This window comes from Octodon degus, unplaced genomic scaffold (assembly GCF_000260255.1).
Source record: "Octodon degus isolate 3935 unplaced genomic scaffold, OctDeg1.0 scaffold00144, whole genome shotgun sequence".
Classification (NCBI taxonomy): Eukaryota; Metazoa; Chordata; class Mammalia; order Rodentia; family Octodontidae; genus Octodon; species Octodon degus.
In genome coordinates, this window is record NW_004524720.1 from 6,293,291 (window position 1) to 6,310,319 (window position 17,029).

The window sequence follows — 17,029 nt, forward strand, 5'->3', positions numbered from 1 at the left end:
AGCAGAACATCTTGCCAGAGGGCACAACAGGTTCACCCCCAAGGGCAGCAGCAGGAAGCAGTTGAGCACAGCAGCCAGACTCAAGCCAGGCACAGCTGGATAAATCCAAACTTTGTAGATCTGCACCTGAACTTCTCTTCTTTTATAGTCACAGTTCTCTGCATCACTAAGCTTTAAGAAACCTAGTCACAAAGGCAGTACTATGCTAATGAGGTGAAAGACTGCATATTGCAGTGCAAGTAAGTAATGCAAGTCTCCCTGGTACAGAGAATGCTACCATTACACATCTGTTTCAATTCATCAGTTCAGAGCTTGGGCCCAACTACATTAAACAAATCATCACTACTGAAATATCTGCATAATTTTGAGGACATGTCCTCTACTGAAGGAAGCATATTTCCCTAAGGTTTACAAGGCATCTAATTTTTCTTAGCGCTACTCTACACAGTTTTAAGTAACAAAGATACTGGTTTCCTTAAAGATAAATGGCTTTGAACTAGAACTACAAATATTCCAATTCTCTCTTCAGATTTTGAATTTCTTATACAGTACAGATATGCTGAGGGCACTAGAAAATCAAAATCCAGCAGTGTCTTAAGAAAAGTGTCCACCATCCACTCATTTCCTAGGAAAGTTCCCTTTTTTCTTTTTTGCGGTGCTAGGGAATATGCCCAGGACCTCACATGTGCTAACCAACACTGTACCACTGAAGTGCATTATCAGTCCCTACATGAGTTTCTAAAACTATTTTAGAAGTTTGGTCTATTGCCATTACTAGTGCTAACAGGACAGAGATTTCACATCCCCCTGAGATACTATTTTTCTAGTGTTTCACCATCTTTGCTGTGTCTAATCAATGCTTCAAAATATATAAATTTTACTCTTTTATTCTTGGAAAAAGATCTAGGACAAGCTGAGCAATACAGCCTGGATGCAAAGACTCAAATACTAGCCTGCATTCCCCAATGTAACTGTGAGCTGTCTGGAGGATGCATTAAAATAGCTTTTTTCAAAGCTTTCTTCCAAACAAGCTAAGAGTGTAGCTTTGGCCTGAGATTAATTTACAAATTAAGTCCAAATCCAAGCATTCATACAGATTCAAAACATGGATCATTTAACAAATAAGCTATTTCCACAGTAGAACATTTACTATTTAAAGGTTCTGATCAAGGCCTTTCACTTAATTGTCCCATTCCATTAGCTGCTCTCACATGAAGTTTACAAATGCCAAATTTAGCTATTTTGCAAGAAAACTTCAAATATGAACTATAAATTGTAATTTGTCTGGCCAAAATATATACTCCAAAAAACCTTCTCAGAGTTAAATTCCAAACAATAACCCTACTATCTTCCCATGCCATTTAAAAATTAAAATGACAATCACATACATGTTTAATTGCTTAATTTCTCTTTCAAGGGAGAGAAATATTGGTCCAGATATTTAATCTCTATAAAAGTCCTCAGTTTAGAATGAAGAGTTTTGGTCTAACTTACACAAAAACATACTGAATGATCAGCATGTCCACGGTAATGTGTGATAGATATTATCTTTATATTAAGTCTCTAGTCTTATAAACCGTGCCTTCACAAAGTTAAATGAGCTAGCTGAGATTATTATTGTGGTAAGAAAACCCAAATTAGTTGTTTTTAGATGTAATACTTTATTAAAATAAGTTACCACTTCATTTTGCTGTTAAACTAACTTGTTATTTAAACAAGTTACCAGTTTCATTTTGCTGATTCTTTTCTTTCATTTTTTTTTTTTTTTTTGGTAGAACCAGGGATTGAACTCAGGCCCTTCGTGCTTGCCAGGCAAGCGCTTATTCTACTGAGCCATCTCCCCGGCCCCCTGATTCTTTTAAGTCCTGTATCAACAAGGCTCTTTATGAAATAATGTATGCAGTGTGATGGAAAAATACAGTGAATGCTTAAATTTAAAAATTCCAGTAAAACATTTTCTATAAATTCCCCTCAAAATACCCTTGGTTTGAAAACTTAACCCATTGTTCTTGCCACTTTCTGAAGCTATTTTGAAAGCCTTCTTCTGGCTTTGTCAATGTCCTGCATGGATTCAAAATGTTTGTCTTTGACAGTCAATTTGACATTAAGGAAGAGACAGAAGTTTCACCATGCTAGATCTGGTGAATAAGGTGAACAAGGACATATAGGAATTTTTTTTTTTTTTTTACAAGCCTGCCTATGAGAAGGCACTCAAGAGTAACATTCTCTGTATTTCTGATCATGGGACTTCCAGAACTGCTTTGGAAAGTGGCAAGAATGATGGGATCTGTTTGAAGCAAAATTCTGAGGGAGAATAGTGATAATGTATCTTTTACTATAATAACTTAAACAATTAAACATTTACTATATTTTGATCAATTGATGCAGTTTTACCTGTGATTTTACTTTTTTTTTTTTTTTTTGTGGTACTGGAGATTGAACTCAGGGCCTTGCGCTTGCCAGGCAAGTGCTTTTTTTTACCGACCTATCTCCCCAGCCCCGATTTTACACTTTAATGCTGACTAGGATTTATAATTTTCATCAAGGAGAGTAGGATAACAAAATAGAAAAAAAAAATCTAAGAATATTCATTGGATTTAGAAAAATGAAGATCACGGTTATTTTAGTATTACTATAATGCAGCAGTGGAGGCAGAAGCCAGAAATAGTGTAGGTTGAAAGGCTGACAGGGGAAGTGAGGAAATGAGATAAAATATTGATTAGCTTTTCAAAACTTTGGTTCTGGAGGAGACAGTAAAGATAGTAGCCAGAAGAAACAGGAGAAAAAGATGGGAATGATTCCTTGCTAAATGAGACGAGCCCACAGTTTAGAAATAACTAGAGTAAGCATATTTTTATTGTATAATAAATATATTCATATTTTATATCAATATTTAAATATTAAGGTTGAACTGGAATTACCTTAACAAACATAAAACTAAACATATATCTTCTATTTACATTTCTTCAACAGGAGGTAGATGAGTATGCTAAAGCAAATGCATAATACAATGACAACTCTTTCATCACTGTTTAAAGAAAAACGTATCAGTACAACTTTGCCTATTATACAGCTTATATACAATTGACATAGTGATTTTCTAGAAAATAGTATAAAAACCATGAAACTGTTCTATAGGAGTATTAAATATTCTATATTAATATACCTGTAAGCCTAGGACTCTAGGCTTACAGGTAAAAAATATCTCAGTAGAACAAATAATATATGCAGTTTCTTTGACTTAAGAGATCAAAGCTAAATGTCTCATGCCCATTTACATTTAAACTAGAAATGAAATAGTTAAATAAAAAAGGCAGATGAGTTTCTGAAGTAAAATGAGACAAACAAGAAAGGCTCTGATGGTGCCTGTTCAGTGTCATAGTGAAATAACTAGCAGAAGGCCAACTTCATGTATTTCTAATAAGTTGCTAATCGCTTTTTTTAAATGTCACTCTCATCTGTTCAAAAAGCTCAAGTTAAAAATTTTAAATTCCGTGTACTCTTTAATCAAGAAACTTTTAAAAAGGCAAGCCATAATTTAGTATAAAGGTAGCAATAAGTTGTACATAACATGTTGTATATGCTATTATATAATCTTCAAACTAATTCAGTATCTGGCACATTCCTGGTATAAGATCCAAGTTCTGGAAGGAGACATCAGGGCAGCACAATTTCTGGAGAAAAGTCTGTAGGGGCAGCAAGTTCCTAGCACAACAATTAAGTCCCTCCAGTAATATGCATGTTTTTTATTTATTTATTTTTATTTTAGGGAAGGGTCTACAGGGTGTTCAGGGTCTTACTACTAGATTAGGCTTGTAGTGATCTGCCTGTTTACAGTCTCCCAAGAGCTGAGAGTACAGGCACGCACCACCATACCCAGTCTCAACTGCTGTCTCAGTGTGCCCTGGGTGTGGGGCCAGCATGGCAGGCCCGGGGATCAAACCCCAGCCCCTGTGCCTGCTTGCAGGTGTTTTAATCTGATGAGTTATTTGACCAGCCCTGATGTGCATGTTAAAAACCTCCATGTCATAAATAACTAAGATTTTGGTCTTTTCCTTCATTCCAAAGAAACAAGTCTATGAGTGTAACAAAAACTATCAAACAACGGAAGAAACAGTCAGCAAAATTTTATTTATACAAAAATTCTAGCCAGGTGTGGTAATATACATCTATACTTTAATTCTAGCATCCAGGAATCTGAAGGAGGACTTTTGCAAGTTTGAGAGAGCCTGGACACATTGTGAGACTCTGCCTCAAAAGACACACATACACACACAAACGTGCGCGCACACACACACCACACACACAAATTTAATGGACAAATTGTAAAGCTGACTGTATGAATTTTGATGGAAATTATCATCAAACATCCTGCTCCGATACAATTTCTCTGAAAAACAAGTGATTCCAAGACCACATGTATATCAGACTTACACTAAGTATCTACAGAAGCTTTTTTAAAGGAAGAAGCTTAATATTAAAGTTCAAAGTCTATTACTTTTTAAAAGGAAATTTGGTGTAATAGCATTCTCTAAACCTTACCAGGATACAAAGTTTTGTTATCATCGACTATATAGTACAAGTTAGGTTTACAATGTCTTTTCCACCCAAAGTGAAGTCTATTATACTTATGTAGAAAGAATAATTACTTACTGCAATAATATCTAGTGTATTATCACAGACTTTTCGGATTTCATTATTTTTATCATGCATCAGATCTATGAGATATGCTGGAGCTTCTGCATACAAGTAGTTAAAGATAAAAACTGCATTTGAGACAGTAATTCTTCAATCATATTTGAAAATTCTAATTTCTTTAAATGCTAGATTGAAATTTAACTTAAAATTTAAAAATCATTAGTAGAAAATGACCAGAAAAATTTAAAATTTAGTATTTCATTTGTTAAAATAATGATAGAGGGGTTAAAAAAAGTCTAAACATTGGAAGTGGGTAAAGAAAACAAAATCAGAAAATCTCAAACAAGTAGTACACATATTCATACATAGTTTGAAAATAGAATAAAACTGAAGAGGGAGCTCTAGAACTATATAATTATAAGTACTTGTCCTATCTTTTCATCCTGAAAGTCCAAGGAAACATTGTTCTCTCTCTCATACACACACACACACATGAATCATAGTCAAAGTCCCATGGTTAGTATAAGGGAAAACAAAACAAAACCCTATAATAAAATATTTTTACATACTATGAATTCTAACATTTTAAAAGACAGAAAAAAAAAGTCATGAAGCAGCGATAGTTAAACCTTTTAGAGCTTTCATTAATAATAAATAGCCTGCTGTAGCAAGCAAATGTGCCATAGGTTTGCCACCACTACTATAGAATATGTATGAATAAATAACATACACCAGGAAACTCAGAAAAATAAAATAATTCAGAAAAGAAAGAAACAAACAAAAAAAGTAAAAGCAACCATAGCAGCTAAAGGGTGAATATTTCACACAGAAAAATAGGTTAAGGTCAGTTGTTTAGAACTATGAAGATGGGGCAAAATAATTTAGACTATTCATATAGGTAATAAAGGATTTTATGCAGTGGAGGAGGAAGTAGCTTTTAAAAATTATATACAATAAGCAACAGTTAAAAACAAATACCAAATCAGCTGAATACTACTGCTATGTCCCCACATCTTTGTGACCTGATTACAGGCCTTACATTTCTCATTTACTTGCCTATCTCAATTAGACTTGTTCTGACAACAAAGACCTATTATACACATCAGTACCTGTTAATTAAGTGGTCAAAACTTCATAAATGTGTTCAGAGGAAATGATTATGTATAGTAGGAGATATCATGTACTAACAGCTTAAGAGACTGTGTGGATAATACTGATATTATCCACAACAAATACAGAAGGCAGAATCATTCTGTTTCTCAAGAGGATGATACTGCCTACTGTGCCCTCTGGATGTAGTGTACTACCACTTACTGAGTCCTTTTAGTGTTTTTAACAGTAAGCACTTTAAATCCACTAATATTTTAACCAGCCGAAGTAGGTGGTCTTATTTAGTGTTATATTCATTTTATAGATGTAAGAACAGTGCGAAAGAAGTTACACACACATTTTTTGAGGTCCTTGCAGCTAAGTGGCAAAAGGTAACTTAAAATTCAGGTCATTTGCATTTGAGAATATAGCTAAGTGGTTGAGCACTTGCCCATAAAAAAAAAAAAAAAAAAAAAAAAAAAAAAATTAGGACTGTTTAATTATAATGCACTTAGTGTCTACTGTGCAATACTTCTTGAGGTAGAAGGCATGTGGGGAGCTGTTAGCAACAAATGTCTACTATATGGCAGATAGTACCTAAATATAGTTGGTAGCTGAAGTCATGAGAACAGATGTGATTTCTCCAATGCAGAATCAATAAGATTAGATGAGGCCCAAAGACAGCCCTCAAGACCTCTGACATTTATGTTAATAAAAGGGAATTTTGATAGGATTAAGTTCCTGACAAGTTAAAAAAATTGTTCTTAGCATAGTCTACCTCTTAAAAGATTGACTCTTTATCTCAAAGAGTTTCAGATTTTTATGATGCTAATTCCACACATAATGGGCTATGTTACAATGGGACCCACATCTAAATGTGAAATTCACTTACCCATAATATATGACTGATATTCATTGCATTGAGATAATTTTCTTCAGTAGTTTTAGTGCACCTATGTTTTGACTATGATTTTTATATGAAGTAGAATTTTCCACTTGTGGCATCATGTCAACACATAAAATGTATTAGCTTTTGGAGCATGTTTGAATTCAGATTTTTGTGTTGGGGATGTTCAACCTGCCCTAAATTAGGGTAAATAGCTTCCATGGAAAATAGACAATCTTATAAATTTATTTTGAAGTGTAGTGTTTTTTTACAGTATTTGAACACTATAAGAAAAGCAAAAGAGGCCTATTTTTAGTATACAGTGAAAGGATACGTGTTTCCTTGATTATGACATCTCTTGTGGCTTGGTGGAAAACCATCTGGTAGAAGACATAAATTATCTGACACACAAATTCATCATCTTCTTGTTGAGCTGAAAGAAAACAAAGACTTTACATGAAAGAATATGTATATCAAAAAACAATATGACAGAGAATGAGAAAAATGAAAAATAACAGGGAGATAGGATAACTATTTTAAATTAAATACATGAGTAAAACACCATCTATTTCTAGATATTTCTCATAAGTGACATCACAATGTCCCATAAGGACACTTTATAATATATTTTCAGAAAATTTTATTAATCTGGAAAACAAAAACAAATGCAGATTTTTTTTTTTTTTTAACAGAACCGGGGATTGAACTCAGATCCTTGCGCTTATTCTACTGAAGAAATGCAGATTTTGAAAAAGAGAAGTTAAATTATGTTTGAGATTAAACCAAGCTACTTAAGAAAGCTATCTTAAAAGATTAGGTCACACCTTAAAGAAATGAAGGGAAAGACAGGTTTGAGAGATACAAACTGTGACCTTTACTATCTTTTGTCAACACATGTGAAAACTGATTAAATTAAATTCTATGTTCCTAATGTGAAATTAGGAACAACACTTATTACCACTTGTTAAAAGGTTACTCTGGGGGCTGGTGAGATGGCTCAGTGGTCTAAAGCACCTACTTAGAACAAGCTTAGCAAAGCACAGGGACCGCGGTTCAATCCCCCAGCACCACATGCCAGCCAGCCCCGCCCCCTGGTGGGCTGAGCTGGCCACACACACACACACACACACACACACACACACACATAAATAAATAAATTTAAAAAAAAAAAAGGTTACTCTGTTCTCACTTGCACACTGGGTCACCCTCATGTTATAGAATATATTCCTTTTTCCTACTTTTACTTGGCCTAAACTTTCTCTGCAAAGGTTGTTTCTTTTTCTATCTTTAATGAAACTTGGCTATCTTAAAAAAAAGAAAAAGCTCACACCTTCAAAATTCTAAGATGTTGATAGACACTAGATTGTTATAAAAAGGGATTTCATTTTGTTGAATAATGTTCAGAAAATTAAACTTCATATATTATCATGAAATAAGTAGTGTCACTCTATAATGTGAAAAGAGTGGTATACAATTATAAAGGCTAACTGACAGAAGTTTAATATACAAAGAATAATTTAGCAGACCAGCTGATATCTATTGACTAACATAAGGAAGGGTTTAAGCACAAAAACTATAGGTATTTAACTTTAGGTCTGTGTTATAAAATTTGATTTACTAATAGGGTAGTTTGCTACAAATTCTAGTTGGATCTTCTGGTCTACATAGGTGTGTGGAATAAATATTGTGGGCTCCTGGAAGTTCAATCTGTCGCAAATGATTTCTCTAAGTTCCTAAAACCAGTTTGGCTCACGATGTTAATATTACTCTCTTATACTCAGTGCTTCCTCGTTCACACAGCTATAATTATTTTTTCAATATTAAACATACATGTATTTCTTAAAAGCAATATTATACTGCCTCTGCTTGTGGTCATCTCACATCAGATAACATTACAACATAGTAAAATATACTGGCTGTTTGTTCACTTTGCAAACAGCTCTCTCAATGTAATCATGGTGTGCCAACAATTCTTGAGTTTCATGTTATTTTGCTTCAACTTTCTCCAACTCTCCAGAAATGTTCATTCTTATTCTTTGAACTATATTTCACTGAACTTTTAAGTCCCCAACTCTCTAGGATCTCTTTTAATTATTTCTAATAGTATAAACAGCAATGATAATGAAGAAACTTCTATATAACATATATTATAGATTAATTTCATAAATATAATGTAATGTAGGACAAAATAAATCAGATTCCATTCTAGTCTTGCTTTAAACCCAACCAAAGCTACCATATCAGTAATAAAAAGAGAAATCATTTTGGAGGAAACAGCAATGACTGGGTGAGGGGAAGATACACTTCTAGGATACTGGTAGTATTTTATTTCTGTATGTATCTACTGTAATGAATGTGTTCACTTGAAAATTCATTGAAGTTTCTATAATTTTGTATTTTTTTATGCTATACTTTAAAAAGTCTACTCAAATTAATATAAAATGCATATATATTTTGCCTAGTATAGGAAAGACTGAGACTTAGGAAGAGCTGTGTATATTTTTAGGTATATCATATTAACATTTAAAATTTTCATATTAGCTGCTTTTAATGTACAAGATAATGGAGAATAGGGATCAAATATTTGATTAAGATAAGTTTTTTTATGCAGTACCAAGGAGTACAGCAAGCCCTGGGCCCTAAGAGTGATACAAAAGTAATGGGAAGACTATGCCTGCACTGTCCAATATATGGCCATAAGCCATTCTAGCTAATTTCAGTTAAATTAAAAATTCAGGTTCTCAGTCTAACAGCCACATGTTCAACAGCTACATGAACTGGTTAGTATAAAAGAGAAAAATTATCATTACTGCAGGAAGTTTAGAGGACAGTCTCTCTGGATGTAGAAAGGATTATGTTTACAAATGACTTCCAAATGAGCTTTCCTATTAGAATAAAAGTATAAAAAGGTTTGTACAAGAAATCTAACTCTCGGTAACACAAAGCTGGATAGAAAGGAAAAAATGATAGAATATTAGTTATTTAAGGCCAAGAAGAGGAGGTCAGTGTCTATAAACAGATGCTGAACTGCTTTATAGGAACATTCTTAACTTTGAAATCAAAGCTCTTTGATAATATTTTAGCTAATTCCAGTTAGTAGTGTATTTAGTTCATTTTTATGAACAGCAGTTAAGTTGCTATGATTATGTAACAAGTTTAAACACTATTTCATACTGCAAACTCTACCATTTATGTCTGAAAATTTTAACTATTAATCTGTTTAGACATTAGCATGAAAATAAATCATCATTACCATTTAACAATTCAATAAGGGCAGGGATTATTCCAGATTTAGCTAACAATGCTGCACAAGAATCATCCATAGATACAGTTCCAATCATTATAACCACTTCTAAAACAAGGTCATCTTCTGCAGCACCTAGGAAAGTCAAGCCATAGAAAAATTTCATTGAAATGTTCTGATCCAAGTACACTTATAGTCCCAAAATTCTAATAAACAGCAAAAAATACTGAAAGCTATTATATCAGGCCCAATGCATCCTTGTAAGTTTATAAATTTATCGTTTTTCCACATTTTCCACGTTTACTGATGATAGTTTGTGGCAGTGGGACAATAGAAAGGTGGAAATACAACTTTGAAAATTAAACTGAATGATAATGTAAACAGAAAATAAGACTTATTTAACTACCTCAAAAAACTTTGTGAATATTTATGGGGGAGTATAAATAAAGTATATATAACATTTCCTTTACTAATTTCTTTATTTGGTAATTTAAAAATTTACAGGATTATAAAGATTGTAAAATAACAGGAAAGGTATGAATGGGAAGGGAAACTACTATTAAGAAAATATATTGTTAGTAAAAAGAAGAGAACACACATGTTAAGAGTGTACCTACCGACTACATTCTGGGAGAACACAGCTGTAGGAAGAATTTGATTTGCGTGGTTTAACAGGAGTCACAAACCACTGCTCTAGGAGCCTTACCCACAATAGAAAATAATTTAGTGATTACACAGAAGTAACATGCTTAGCACACACCTGGTTTTAGTTTATCCTTGAGGTATGGAACCAACTTATACTCTTTAAGAACTAGTTCCCAGTCTAAGTCTGTAATAGTCAAATTTGCCAGAGTTCCCAAACATTCTATCACAAACTCTTCTTCTTCATCATTAGAGATCTGGGCTGCAAGGTCTCCAACATAATCCTAATAAAACAATTTTAGTACAAAGTTAAAGTATTGATGAGATGAACCAAGCTTATAATGTGATAAGCAGAAAAATAATTATCAAGTAGACCCTTGTGCTACAAATCTTGAGGTACGTTGCTGAGGGAGCTGGTGGTGAACTAGTTTAAGGCAAGACTGCAGTGAGCATGGAGGTGTCAGGCACAGAGATCACAAAATAATATCAACATCAAAAAGTAGACTGGGATTTCTAAGAGCTAACTTTATAAAGAAAAAATTTCTAACAGAAGAGCTAATTTGTTTTTTATTTTCAATTTTCTATTTATTTGCTTTTTGGGTTATATTTCTTTATAATATTTTAGTCTTTGCTCGGGGTTTCCAGAATACATGGTCAAATCTTTCAGTCTTATTTAGAGGTAATATTTCATCACTTCAAAGAAAATGTATTTGATTCCCTGTACAAAAAAAAAGAAATGTATAGTTCTGTCCTTTAGTGTTATGGATTCCTTTACTCTCCCACATTTATGTTTTGTCTTGTATACTGTTTTCTTCAAAGAACCTTATCATATATGTATATTAAAAACTACCAAATAAGGTTTTAATCTTTCCTTTAAGTAATCCTAGTTTTTAAATAATTTTATTGAGAAACAAATAGTAATGAGACAGTTTCAAAAACGATTAGTAGGACAGTTTCAATAATAAATACATCACATATTATTGTCTTAGTGGTTATTCATTGTACAAGATGAAGACATGATATCCTGTCCAAAAGTACTATCAGAACAAATCTTTTTATTCATTGAATTAAGAGAATGTAGCTGTATAGCCTAACTATTTTGAATATACAGATAAATGGTCATTCACTTTTACCTCCTTTTTTGTTTAGTTTTGTCAGAGAAGGGTATTCTATTGTCATTTAAATATCGTAGGTGCATGAAATCAGCAAAATAATCCAATATACTCCAGTAGTCTATAATAGTATTGGGTTATCCATAGGACTGGCAATGTCAGAAGTTGTTGACTTGAGCCTTTTACAGCTCACCATATTAATATGGCTTTACTTTTTATACTTTGCTTTCATAGTTTTCTGCTGGATGGTTAAGACCAAGATAAAGCAAGACCTATAAAACAAGAAATGTAACTTTTGTATCTAATAAGATCAGTCAAGTCCCCTCAGGATTTGTCCTGTAACCCTGTACTGCAGTTTGTAGATCCTTTGTCAGTGTCAGCCATACGGATGAGTCACAGACATTGCTTGACCAATTTGCTCTCTGTGAAAGCCTGAGAGAATGTTTTCTCTCCATGTGACTCTTCTTAGGCACACTCTATATCATCGATCACATTCCTCTGTGGTCCCATAATCTCCTTGATCAGAAAATTTGGGACACAAGTGAGTTACATGATGTTACAGTACAGGTTCTCCTATTTCCTGAGTAGAAGAGCCAATCTGGTATACAAATGTTTGATGAAAGCTTAGCAACAGTTATATACCCATTCATAGTCCATTTTAATAGACAGAAGGCCAAAAATACTTACAATAAACAAATTTTTGGTTGGTCCATCATGCTGGGAAATATTTCTAATCATTTTCATCAGCAATGGATCTTTGAACTTCAGAGCCCTTTTCATGAGCATCTTCAGCCCATTTCCTAGAAGAAAACAGAAAAATTTTCACTAAATCTTAGGTTTCTTCAAGTCTCATCGTTTTGTCAATATAAAACATTTATTCCTGGTACTAAATGCACAAACTTAAATGTACAATCTGATTAACTTACATGCCTGTATCTCCAAAACCCGTATCAACAGAGTATCTCCATTCACCATAGAAAGTTTGCCTCTGTTAATCCTATTCCTAAAATACAATCATTTTTGTTTTCCTATTTCCTCTTTTCGAATATAGATTATCTCTGTGTGATACAGATCTTCATATTAATAGACTCAAACACTTGGTGCCTTTTTGTGTCTGCATTATACACTATGAATTTTTAAAAACACTATGAAACCAGAAAAACTGGACTTCTAGGAATTTTTTATAAGAATATATAACTAGAAATACATAAAGATGCAGAGAAGGGATAATCAGTATAGCACTGTTTGTAAAAAAAAAAAAAAAGAAACGGTAACAAACTTAAAATGGTAACTCTTAGCATATGGTCACATGATATATGATATATCCACTGTCTTACAAATGACTCCAATTTATTCTTCTTTATGGCTGAGTGGTACTCCAAAGTGTGTATATATAACATTTCCTTTACTCATTCTGCTGTTGGACATGTATTTTGTTTTTGAGATTTACCTGCTACAAACATGGGTATATGCATGTATTATTGTAACAGACCCCATTAAAACATCTTTTTAAATATTTGTTTTCAAGTTTTTGTTAGTGTATTTTTGATATACACAATGAATAAATTCTTAGGAAGTTGCTACGTATACATAGCATATCTCTACCCGTTTTTATTTTCTATTCTCTTCTTTCTTTCATTCATTCCTAGATTCTGTTCCCATCTGAAATATGTCTACCTCCATTTTCTATCATCTAATTTTTATTTTGCTCTTTATCCTTTGTGTTTCTCATATAAGAGAAACCATGTAATATGCAACTTTCTGTACCTGACTCATTTTGGTCTCAAGGTTATCACTCTAAAAACTGATTTTAACTCTCTGAGGATGATATCCAGAAGAGGTATAGCTGGGTCAAGTGGAATTTCTATTGCTAGCTTTTTAGGAATCTCCATACTGATTGCTATAGTACTTATTCTAGTTTAACATTCCCATGAACTGTGCAAAGAGTTCCTTTTTTCCCAAAACCTCACCAGTATGTTATTTCTTGAGTCCTTCATGATATTTCTTGAGTCCTTCCATCCTTTCTGGATAAGGTGGAATCTTAGTGTTGCTTTGATTTGCATGTCTCTAATGCCAAAGATGCGGAACACTTTTTCCCCAATGCAATTGGTCATTTAGGCTTTTTTCCATGTGATCTATTTTAACTGCCCATAGTGGTTTTTATTTTGATTACCTAATTTTTGGAGTTTTTATAAAATCTAGATATAGGATTATATCCAAGGAGTAGCTAGAAATTTTTTCTCCTATTCTGTAGATTGTACCTTTATTCTGTTGTTTGCTGTGCAGAGCTTTTTCATTTGATATAATCTCACTGGTTGTCAATTATTTTTTGTGCAAATGAGTTCTGTTCAGAAAGTCCTTGTTTACACTGTCTTTAAAGAGTTTTACCTATATTGTCATTTAGCAGATTCAGTATTTCTCTTTTCATATCTAGGTTATTGATTCCTTTTGATTTTATTTTAGTCCAGAATCAGAGATATAGGTCAATATTTATTCTACATATAGATAAAGTTTTCCTTACACCATTTTTTTAAAAAAGCCTATCTTTTCTTTAATGCATGTGTTTGGTTCCTTTGTTCCATTGTCCCTCATTTCTATTTTTGTGCCAGTACTATGTCTGTTTTTGTGCTTTTTTTTTTTTTACTGTATTTAGTACAGGGTCTATAGGATCTTGCTACGTAGATTGGACTCCTAGTGATTCTCCTTTTTTCAGCCAAGCACTGAGATTGCAGGCAAGCACCACCACGCCCAGTCTCAATCACTGTCTCAGCAGGCAGTGGGGGCGGGGCCGGCACAGCACACTGGGGATTGAACCCTGGCCCCTGTGCTTTGCCTAAGCAGGTGCTTTAGTCCGCTGAGCTATCTGGCTGGCCCTGTTATTGTGCTGTTTTGATCACTGTAGGATAAGTTGAAATCTGGTATTGTAACACTTTCTGCTGTGTTCTTGTTGTTCAGGATTGCTTTTGCTATTCTGGGTCTCCTTCTGTTCCATATAAATCTACATGCTTTTTAATAGTATGGCCATTTTGACAATTACTGGTTCTACATATCTAGAAACAGCAGTTTTTCCATTTTGTAATGACCTTTTAGTTTTTTTTTTTTTTTTTTCTTTCCAGTATACAATAGTTTTCATTATAGAGGTCTTTCATTTCCTTGGTTAGGTTAATTCATATCTATCTATCTATCTATCTATCTATCTATCTATCTATATCTATTAATGGGATTATTTTCCTGATGTCTTTCTCAGTGGATTCATTATTGGTGCACAGGAACACTATTCATTTTTGTCTACTGATTTTTTAATCCTGATACCTTGCTGCATTTGTTTTTTAAAGAGTCCCAGGAGTCTTCTGGGGGAGGTTTTTTCTTTTGTAATACTGGAGATTGAACTCCTGACCTAAGCGCTTATTCTACTGGGCTATCTCCCTGGCCCCTGCTGGAGGTTTTTGAGTCTCACATATAATGGAATATGTCATCTACAAATAAGGACAGTCTGAATTCTTCCTTTCTTATTGAAATCATTTTGTTTTTCTTGCCTTACTGCTCTTAATGAAGTTTTAAATACTACACTGAAGAAGAGTGGTGATGGTGGACATCTTTGTCTTGTTCCTGATTTTAGAGGCATTCCCTTCAGGTTTTCTACATTTAGTATGATGGTGGAGGTAAATCTGTCATGAACAGCTTTTATCAATTTGAGGTAAAGTTCTTCTATACCTGGAATATATGTTATTGTAGTTTCTTATAAGCCCCTGGATTTCAGTGATGTCTGATACTATTTTCGCCTTTTTTTATTTCTAATGAGTTGATACAGTCCTTTTTTCTTTCCTTTTTTTGGTTAATTTTGCTAGGAATTTATCAGTCTTGTTTACCCTTTTAAAGAACCAACTACCGTTCATTGCTCTTTTTTTTGGTCTCAGATTCATTAATTTCCATTCTAATCTTTTTAATTTTTTTCCTGTTACTACTTTAGGATTTGAATTATTCTTGTTTTTCTACGAGTTAAAGAGATAAATCCATGGGTTATTCACTTGGGACATCTCTTCTTTTTACATGTGTATTTACAGAGTTATAAACCTCTCTCTTAGAACTGTTGTGACCCATAGGTTCTGGTATATTGTATGTATTTCCATTGTCATATGATCCTATGAACTTTTCATTTCTTCTTTGATTTCTTCTGTGATCCACTGGTTGTTCAATAATTTATAATTTAATCTCCATTATCTGCATAGTTTCTGTTGTGTCTTTTGGTGTTAATTTACAGTTTCTTTCAGTAGATCTGGTATAATACATGGGATTATTTTAGTTCTTTTGTAATGTATTTAAGCACATTATCTATGGCTTATGATATGATCTATGTTGGAAAAGTTCTGTGTGCTGCTGAGCAAAACGTGTTCTGCTGTTGGATGAAACACCTGAAGATATTAATATATAGGATTATATCCAAGGAGTAGCTAGAAATTTTTTCTCCTATTCTGTAGATTGTACCTTTATTCTGTTGTTTGCTGTGCAGAGCTTTTTCATTTGATATAATCTCACTGGTTGTCAATTATTTTTTGTGCAAATGAGTTCTGTTCAGAAAGTCCTTGTTTACACTGTCTTTAAAGAGTTTTACCTATATTGTCATTTAGCAGATTCAGTATTTCTCTTTTCATATCTAGGTTATTGATTCCTTTTGATTTTATTTTAGTCCAGAATCAGAGATATAGGTCAATATTTATTCTACATATAGATAAAGTTTTCCTTACACCATTTTTTTAAAAAAGCCTATCTTTTCTTTAATGCATGTGTTTGGTTCCTTTGTTCCATTGTCCCTCATTTCTATTTTTGTGCCAGTACTATGTCTGTTTTTGTGCTTTTTTTTTTTTTACTGTATTTAGTACAGGGTCTATAGGATCTTGCTACGTAGATTGGACTCCTAGTGATTCTCCTTTTTTCAGCCAAGCACTGAGATTGCAGGCAAGCACCACCACGCCCAGTCTCAATCACTGTCTCAGCAGGCAGTGGGGGCGGGGCCGGCACAGCACACTGGGGATTGAACCCTGGCCCCTGTGCTTTGCCTAAGCAGGTGCTTTAGTCCGCTGAGCTATCTGGCTGGCCCTGTTATTGTGCTGTTTTGATCACTGTAGGATAAGTTGAAATCTGGTATTGTAACACTTTCTGCTGTGTTCTTGTTGTTCAGGATTGCTTTTGCTATTCTGGGTCTCCTTCTGTTCCATATAAATCTACATGCTTTTTAATAGTATGGCCATTTTGACAATTACTGGTTCTACATATCTAGAAACAGCAGTTTTTCCATTTTGTAATGACCTTTTAGTTTTTTTTTTTTTTTTTTCTTTCCAGTATACAATAGTTTTCATTATAGAGGTCTTTCATTTCCTTGGTTAGGTTAATTCATATCTATCTATCTATCTATCTATC

At 33.5% G+C, this 17,029-nt stretch overlaps 1 protein-coding gene across 1 annotated transcript in view; it reads right to left on the minus strand.

Annotated features, from left to right (window-relative positions):
• Positions 1 to 17,029, minus strand: part of Kifap3 (kinesin associated protein 3) — a 190,547-nt gene that overhangs the window by 51,837 nt on the left and 121,681 nt on the right. Inside the window, exons 10-14 of the mRNA XM_023701945.1 lie at positions 12,299 to 12,411; positions 10,618 to 10,783; positions 9,867 to 9,992; positions 6,948 to 7,046; positions 4,654 to 4,739 (exon numbers count right to left, since the gene is read on the minus strand). Coding sequence (XP_023557713.1) covers positions 4,654 to 4,739; positions 6,948 to 7,046; positions 9,867 to 9,992; positions 10,618 to 10,783; positions 12,299 to 12,411 — 590 coding nt within the window. The remainder of the gene's footprint in view (positions 1 to 4,653; positions 4,740 to 6,947; positions 7,047 to 9,866; positions 9,993 to 10,617; positions 10,784 to 12,298; positions 12,412 to 17,029) is intronic.